Genomic DNA, 9388 nt, shown 5'->3' with positions numbered 1-9388 from the left:
CTTTCTCTCCCTCAGATGCACCACCAAGTGCTAGTAATTTTAATGGATGATTTTTAAGGAGTTGTTGTAGTTATCTTTCTATTTCTTTATATATTTGCCTATTGTTTCTTTATTATTCTATATATCTCAGGCAAAACACCTTGGAGGTCAGGCAGAAATAGAAATGCTTTATTTCTAAGTATGAAAATAAGTATAAGAGCCTATGAAACAAACAAGCAAAAAAAGAAAGCTTTATAGACTTGCACACATACACACAGATACACACACACACACACACACACACACACACACACACACACACACACACACACACACTGCTTACATGCTTACGTGGCATTTGCACCTGATGCGGCCAGGTACAAGATAGAGTGTTGGAGACAAAAGTAAATTGCAGAATATGTCTCAACTATAGGCATTCTAATTAAAATATTTTGTTCTAAATATCATGCTGCCCAAATGATATGTCTGCTTAATGGACTGACCAGTAGATAGCAGTTTGCCACCCTGCTAAAGTAGTTGAGAAAATCTCAACCATCATGATAGATAAAAGGTCAGAGATAAGAAAATGATCAAAATTTTAATTAAATTAAACATACTCTATACATACAAAACCTTTTGCTCCTAAGTTGGTTTTACTAACTGCCAAAATTTTACTCCATGCAGTTATAGAAAAATCTAGTAGTAACACTTGATGCAATGAATAATGCACAAACTCAGATGCAAATTCTGTCAAGAGAATTTTGATCTCTACTTAGAGTAGTGTCTTCTAAGAGGCATTCTATAAACGTTTGATTGATCAAATTCAAGTAAAATGGATTTTGAACAATTGCCAGAAGAAGAGCTTTAAATTGCTCTTACAACAAAAACAGTGGTAACAAAAGTAGATAGGTCTCAAAAGAACTACACTGAGTAGTCAACTACAAAGTGACACTTTTATTACAGTCATTAAAAAATGAAGCTGTAAAAAAAAGCTCTTACTCCTCACATACTTTAATAGACTTGAACTTTAAAATAAAATAGAACAAAATATAAACTAAAAAGACTGTACAAACCTGAGAATATGCCAAAAAACATATACATAATAGCAAGAAGGCTAGTTTCAGCAGTAAGCCAAAATGCCAGAAGCAATTTCCTAAGAGAGAAAATATTTAATTTACTAAATATAAATTTACATAAGAAAACATATTAAATACTCTCTACTTAACATAATAATGTCTTACATAATTCCTAAAATAATTTATGGCTGCTTATAGGATACACGAAATATATCTAAGTAGTATAAATTACAAGTAGGACAAAAAGGAAAAAAAGGTGGAGGGTACTTGCTAGGAATGAGGCTTTAACATATACCTGATACTTTATATACCTGCTGTTCATCCACTATAAATATATTTGAAACTACCTCCTGGATTCAATTATACCTATTCATTCGTGAAAGTTACAAAAACATATGGAACAGTATGTTCAATGCAATTCTAACAAAAACTCATGTTGAATATAACTTTGGTAAACAGCTTAAACATTAAAGAGACAGTTTAAGAACTCCCTAATGGACTAGGATTTAACTAGGATTTAAAAATAAGATATATTTTAACATACACATATTTTAAGTTATGTGTTCAGTTTATATATGTTGATTATTCATTTGATTAATATGCTGGGTTTGTGTCAAGGAATTAAACTACAGAGGCTATCCAAAGACACTAATGGACTTTATTAAATAAAGGCTGGAAACTAAACTCTTTCCTGAAAAATTATTTGAGATTATAATGGAAATCAACAGAAAATATTTTTGACATACGATATTTGGTTGAGCTAATTATTAAAAATATTGTTTTTCCAGAAAGGAGAAGCTTTCATTTTAATGATATGATCTTGACGGGAAAGCATTAAAATGAATGACTGTGGTCTCACTTTGAACATTATCATATCAGTAACTGTCTGTGAAATTTGAAGATGATAATCTTTTGGACAGTTAGGTTTCCTTATAGGTTGATAATAACTGCTTAAAGGTTTATCTAGAAGATAAATTATATTAGTACTTTTTAAACTTGTTTGACATAAAAAGCCTTTCTACAAATGAATGTTTATTCAATATATATAAAGATCAATATATGTAAAGATCAAATAAAGCAGAGTTGTTAGGGTTGAAGCAGGATGGAGGGGACTATTTTGCTTTCCCTTCTCTCTTCTAGATCTCTCTAGCTGGTTATGTACATGGCAGTTTGAAAACTGTTGCATTAATAGGTAAAATGGCTTCGAAAAATTTAAATTTAAAAAAGAGAAAACACACACAATATAGATACAAACTATTATTCTGCACTGTTATGTTACTTGAACTACTTAGCTGTAACATTTCAGAAAACAGTTGAAGAATAAACTTTTAAAATATCAATACTACACATGAATTTAAACTGTCTACATGTCTCAATAAAAATAATAGCCTTTAGGAACTAAAAAGAAATTTAGAACATTGAAAGAATATATTTATTAACATGAGTAAGAGAGTATATTTACCGTTTGCTTTTTTTTGGATTATTTGAGGCCATAGTGCTAAAGTAACATATATGACCATGAACCATACAGTGACCAAGGGGACAAAGTAATAGAATTGATAAGGCCGATCCATCACTATACATAACACCACTACCAGGAAATTGAGACGAAATAAGACCTATTCAAAAGAAGAAAATGGATTTCATTCCAGATATGCATGAAGAGCAAAGACAGATTCTTTCTGACAGAGTGTAAATGTTTATTTAAGACTAAAATAATAACTGTATAAGTATCTTTTACTAATTCCTAAAATTATATTTGTTTTACAGTCATTGTAAAGAGTTTGAATATAAAATATTTAAGCATCATTATGTTAACTTAATCCCAGCAAAGCACCAGCCTGAGCTGTCCTCTGGCTAAAACTGCCATCTTGTTAAATGTAGGAAAAGAATCATCCACCTCCTTCCTAGGCCTACAGTTTATAAGTGGAGATTATATTACCTGAAGAAAAGGTGTCCATTTCATCTCTACTTGATGTTGATTTACCCCATTTGGGATTAAACCGAGAACTGTCATAGATACAAAATGATATTACTCAAATTTAAAGGATTGTTAGGACTTTTCTAACGGTCACTTCAGACAGTGTAGTGCATTCAAAGAACAAAGAATTTGAGCAGATTGATATTAGAGTTGCATCACTTACTGTGTGACCATAGACAAATTATTTAACCTCTCTGAACCTCAGTGTCCTTGTCTGTACACATAAAGGTCACAACTCAGAGGTGTAATGAGGGGTAAATAAAATAATGTTCAGAAATTGCCTAGCATAAGGTAGAAACTTAATAAATATTAATTCTCTCCTTAGAGAAAACATAGCATGTTATAAAATCCCATTAACTGTACATTTCTACAAAACTGAAGTGAATCAGCAATGTTGTCCCTTGAGTACCAGTGCTTTTATTATATATTCATCTAAATTATATTTTCTATTCCCTCAGTAGTAAATTATTTATCTCAAATTATTAACCATAGAACACAGAAATAACTCAACTTTAAAATGCTATCTTGTAAATTCGAATTATTCATGGCCTTAAAATGACTATATATATATATATTTTTTTTTTCCCTTAACAATTAGGCACAAAAGCATGTTGAAATGAGAAAAAGATAATAACTGAATATATTCCTACCTGACATACTCTGTGGATTCCAAAGTCTCCTTTGATCCAAAAGTATGAGAAATGCCCATACCCTGTCTGAAATAGATATGCAGCAACCAGAACCCGAATGTGCATGTACACAGGCAAAAACTGTTGACAAAAATAGGTAGAATATGTGTTGGCACTAACAATACCTTGAATTATTATAACCAGTACATTTAACCAAGATAATGGATCGTGTTACTATTTGACATTAGCTCAATGAAAAGATTTATTCTTAAAAGTTAGGTATTATAGCAGAGGTTAAAAAAAATGTGGACTTTGAAATCAGATAGGCCTAGATTCAAATTCTGTATCTGCCACTTACTAGCTATATGACTTTGAGTTTTCTAAACTGAGAAATGAGGCTATTCTGCTTAAAGAGCACTTATGAGAAATGCATGAGTCAATAAATAGAAAGCACTTTGTACATTTTGTTTAGTTAGGATTAAATATATCTATAATAATTAATCACCATATATACTGAATACAAGTTCACTCTGGATTTCACATTTTCCCAATGAGAATCAAAAACAAAACAAAACTCCTAAATTTTTGGCCCCTATAAGTAGACTTTAGACTTCTAAATAAAATTGTTACATGACTACTTACAATACTGAATAGTTTAGCAAAAAATACATATTTAAAAAGCTTATGCAAACATAACTTAGAAATATTATTTCCCTCCCTTATTTTATTTTACATTTCTACATAAATGTTTCATTATGATCAAGACCCTGAGAATTACTTACCATGGTTTTTCAGAGCATCATGTATTCACTTCTAAGTTGAATGAAATATAACATTTCCTATCTATATTTTTGGGGGAGTCACTGGAAATATTATCTCATTTGTAAGTCTTAATTCTCATGACCTTAGAACAATGCCATTTCACTTGCCCCCAACCGTCTTTTAGGTGTACATTCACGATCTCCATAACATAATGAGTGCACTGTTTTTAAAAATGATCTTTAAAAGGCTTGTTCAGGCCATTCTTTTAAGGATAATTACTAAACCAATGTAAAGTTTGTTTTTTTGGGGGGTGGGGGTGCTTCTATTTTATAGACTCATCTGATCATCTTTGTAATTATCCAGCATTAACAGTGTTTATAGCTACTTTAGTTAATGTGTCTTCCCCAAGTGAGGCTTTATAGGATAAAATAAAATTAAGCAGACAACCTAAATAGACTTTATAAGGCCTTGAATGTATACACCTTTTATATATATCCTTGAATGTATCCTTGAACACGGTTTTCTTTTCTTAGGGATAATATTTTTTTTTCTGGAAGGAAAAAGCTCTGAATTTATAATAGTTCATAAATTCTTTAACACAGCCTCCACTCTAGCCAGTTAGATTCTGTCTCCTAAACTGGTTCTCCTGTGCTTCTCCTGTGCCTTTTCCCTTGTTGACCTGTATATTCTACCCAGGAATGTTCTCCCAACCACAGTTTGCTTATTCAAATCCTATTCTTTTTTAGAGCCCTGTTCGAAATTTCCAATCTTTACTCTCAAATGAGAGTCATTTCTCCTTCCTCTGAGTTAGTATAGTACCAATAATTTTTATATCTAAGAGTTTTTATTTATTGTTCTTCATCATTAGTTTTTAAGTGTCATCTCAACATTAGACAGAAATTTTCAATGAAGGTGTAACGTATTAGAATGTGATGAAGGTGAGAAATGTAATAGTGAAATAATCTCAGGATTTACCTAATCTAAATCTGTACCCTTACTTCATTCTTGAATGTATTCTAAAATATTCCCTTAAAGTATTTATTTGAGCACTAATAGTAACAGAAAACGTACAAATTCCCAAGGCAATCTGTTCAATTTTCGGATGCTCATTAACTACTATACAGCTACTTTTCATGAAAAGTTGAAATTTAACTCAATGTAAAACTACTAACTTCAGCCCTCTAGGATAGGGCTATGCAATAGAAATAAAATTTGAGCCAGCCACATAGTAAATTTTTAATGTGACTAAAAAAGTTAAAAGAAATAAATGAAACTTACTTTAATAAATATATTTTATTTAACTCAATATATCTAAAATATTAACATTCTTTAATGAGGTATTTTATATTCTTTTCTTAACACTGTTTTTGAATTTAGTATGCATTTATCATAATCTTTCTTAATCTGGTTTGTACTTCACGTTACGTAGTACAGAATATTTCAGTTCCGACTAGCTACACTTGAAGTGCTCAATAACCACCTGCAGCTAGTAGCTACCATAATGGAGAGTCTAGTTTAATCACTTTTACATCTAATAGTTCTGCAAGTATTTAAAAACAGATGTCAAACCTAGGCAAACCATTCCCAATTACTTTAACCACTGTCCATAAAACATGCTTTCAAGTCCCTTCAAAACTGAGGCTGGGCCTACAAAGTTGAGAGTTGGTTATTATATTTAAACAGTAAATACAACTTATTTAAGTTAAATTAAACACTATCGCAATGATTTGCCAGATTCCTGCCAATGCTGGATTATTACAAATTTCATGTAATAATTCTAACTTTTTATTTTAAGATATTTTAAATCAACAGAAAAGGTGCAATATAATACAATGGACATCTATATATATTAGGTTGAACCATTTAAAAGTATGTTGCATACCACATGATATCATTCCTAAATATTTTAGCAAGTATCTCCTAAGAAGAAAAAATAGTTTTGTATCTAACTATATTATCACTCTCATACTCAAGAAATTTTAAATGAATTTAACAGTATTTACTGTACAATCCATATTCAAATTTCCCTGATTGTTCCAATAATATCCTTTATGGTTAAATCTTTTAAATTTAGAAAACTGAATCAATGATCATGCATTTAGTTGTCATTCCTCTTCAGTCTCCTTTAAACTATTTTTCTTTCTGTCTTTCATGAGTCAAGTATTACTTACAATAAAATTTTAGTATTAAAAGTATATTTGAAATTCCAACTTCATTAGAATTAATAGCTAGGTTGACTTCTGGTTCTGTTCTTTTTCTAGTCTCACAAATTTTCCCTCAAGACCTTTCATTCAAGTCCCTTCATAAAAGTCATTTACAAACTCTCACAGGAAAAAACCCACACTGGAACACAAAATCATCTGCTGTATATAATTACCTTGCTGTACTCTCCGTATTAAATTCATAGTATTTTAGCCATATTTGATATAAATTATGATTTAAAAGAATGTTTATACCAACAGTTGCAATCTGCTAGACCATCTGTATTTTAATAATTCTCTGTAATTTTTGATATAGTTTCCATTTTAGCATAAAAACATGGCACAAGTAAAGTTTGAGATATTTTACTCAAAATAAAAAAACATTGAAATTAGGTAATTAAAATAACTGTAACAGTTAAAAAGTTTTTAAAAAAGCTATTCCCTCAAATATTCAAGAATCGAGTCCCAAAATATGTTATAATCCATGCTAATAATGCTTTGCTGATGTAGATACAGGTAATTTTTAATCACAAAATCCTATAGTATAAAAGAAGAGGGATACGTTAATTAATCATAACAAATGATCTCTTAATGAAAAGTATGTCCTTCCAGAACAGAGATTTTTTAAAATTGTAATTTAGGATGTATCGGGATGTAGTCTAAGATGAATTAGAATGCTAGCTTGGCGAATGATTATAATAGAATGCCAAATGGCCTGCATCCTTTTATGATCCAAATCTTTTCTGGAATCACTGAATTGAGAAACTTAATCTGCCATTAATTCTTTCAAGTTGATTTTTTTTAAACACTAGTATCACACTTTAATATGTCAGCAATTAATTATGTCTCTAAGTGGCATTTTCTTAAAACAAAATGCTTCCTCCCCTCAAATTAATTTAATCTTTATTCACATGTCAGAGATATTTCTAGGATTCAATATGCATCTCTACTTACTCTTTAGAGAATTCACCAAATTTATTTTATAAATTCCAAACCAGACTTATAAACTAAGCCTTACTATCTTCATCTCTCTTTGACTTAGATCTCTTTTACTACCTTGGCTCTTCCGTAGCTACCTGAATTCACTAGGTCCCTTCAGCTGCAGTGTCACAGAAATTTCACTGCTCCCCAATATATATATATGTATCAGTCACATAACTTCAGTAAAATTATACTTCACTCCTCTGCCTTGGTAAAGTCACCAATAAGGTTTGAAAATAATCGAGACTTAATGAAAAATAACATTTTTAAATTGTTAGAGATATCTGAACAACCTCAATGTTATTTACCTTCTTAACTGCTATGAAAATTTCAAAATACTCTTTTCTGAGGAACACTCCTCTGTGATCTCAACTTATCACTAATTCAAACACTGTTTAAAGTCATGTGCTTTTTTATAAGCAAATAAAACAGTTCAGTAGCTCCCAAATTCTAAATGAGTTGCTTAAATTTTTAAAACATATTTTATAGAAATCAGTTGGTATCTTCACTATAAAAACTTGTGTGAAGAGTGGTTATTAGATAGCTAGGTTCTCCCTCAAAAGCTGATTTAACTGACAAGTAACTGAAATGTTACAACTCTGAATACATTTTTTCTACCCTTGCTAAATCGAAGGTGTCCCCAGACCATGAGACTCCTGTCTTTTAAGACAACAAAGGAGAAGGAAAAAATGATTTTGTCCAGATACAGAAGGCACTGGGCGAGCAATGAGAGGGTAACCCATCTCATGGAGAAGGTGAAACTTGGAAAGTATGGTGCACGCTTTCTGGTCTATGAGTAGTAGTCCATGGGTTTCTGAGTTCTCTGAACACTGGGGCAAGAAGGTTCTAAGTTTTTTAACTTTTATAAGTATAAAAACAGTTGGTTAAACTTTCTAAAATACGGGGAAGGGGTAGAATATAATCATAATTTGATTTCTTTTGATAGTGACTTGCCTGTTATAAATCCTTTGCAATTATGTCATCTATAAAGATTCTTGATAACTTTAAATTAGTTGTTCAACAGGATGACATGAAATAATACCCTTAGATTATCAGCCGTTTCTACTACATTAAAATTAAAGACAAGTAAATACAAATAAATTATTGCCTTATTATTTTTTTAAAGTTTATTTTGCTTTTAAAACGATACATTTTCAATGAGTCAGGTGGCAGGAGAACAGGAAGACAGAAAGATTGGGTTGGAAATAAGGGTTTCTTACATGGTAGAGAATATAAAACACAAAAGAGTTGGTGCCTTTAAAAAATATTAAAGTGAGATTAATTCCTGCATGTTCTGAACTTCAAAATACTTACTGTACTTGCTCCAGAGATGTGATAAATCAAAATCACAAGTTGCATCCAGCCTTTCCATTCATCTGTTTGTTCTCTATTTAATACTTTAGTCTGTGCAAAAGAACCAAGACCTATTTTAAAATTCCCCATGAAACTATTATTTAGACAGTTTATATTAAGTATGTTAAAACTGTTCTTATAGGATATAAAGCTAATGCTTTTGTGAAAAGAACCTTGGGGGGGGAAAAAGTTAAAGACTGTCATTTTATTTCTTGATAAGAGATATAATAAAACTATTTAAAATTAATATGAATTTGAAAATTAACATACTAAAAGATTTTAAATAGTATTTAAGTTGATACTTATGTTTTTATACTAAGATTACGTTTAAACTATGACATGTTTTTATAAATCTAAAAAATGGCATTTTATATTTTTCTTTAAGAAAAATCTTAGGATTTCAGTTAGACAAGCTCTTATAGTTCT

General features: G+C 30.5%; 1 protein-coding gene across 1 annotated transcript in view; it reads right to left on the bottom strand.

Annotated features, from left to right (window-relative positions):
• CASD1 (CAS1 domain containing 1) overlaps window positions 1-9388 on the bottom strand; it is a 50401-nt gene that overhangs the window by 13604 nt on the left and 27409 nt on the right. The window contains exons 10-13 of the mRNA XM_025046808.1: window positions 8924-9196; window positions 3687-3806; window positions 2518-2674; window positions 1053-1132 (exon numbers count right to left, since the gene is read on the bottom strand). Coding sequence (XP_024902576.1) covers window positions 1053-1132; window positions 2518-2674; window positions 3687-3806; window positions 8924-9196 — 630 coding nt within the window. The remainder of the gene's footprint in view (window positions 1-1052; window positions 1133-2517; window positions 2675-3686; window positions 3807-8923; window positions 9197-9388) is intronic.

This window comes from Pteropus alecto, unplaced genomic scaffold (assembly GCF_000325575.1).
Source record: "Pteropus alecto unplaced genomic scaffold, ASM32557v1 scaffold21, whole genome shotgun sequence".
NCBI classification, from domain to species: Eukaryota; Metazoa; Chordata; class Mammalia; order Chiroptera; family Pteropodidae; genus Pteropus; species Pteropus alecto.
Note: the sequence above shows the minus strand (reverse complement) of the source record. Positions and strands in the feature narration are given on the sequence as shown.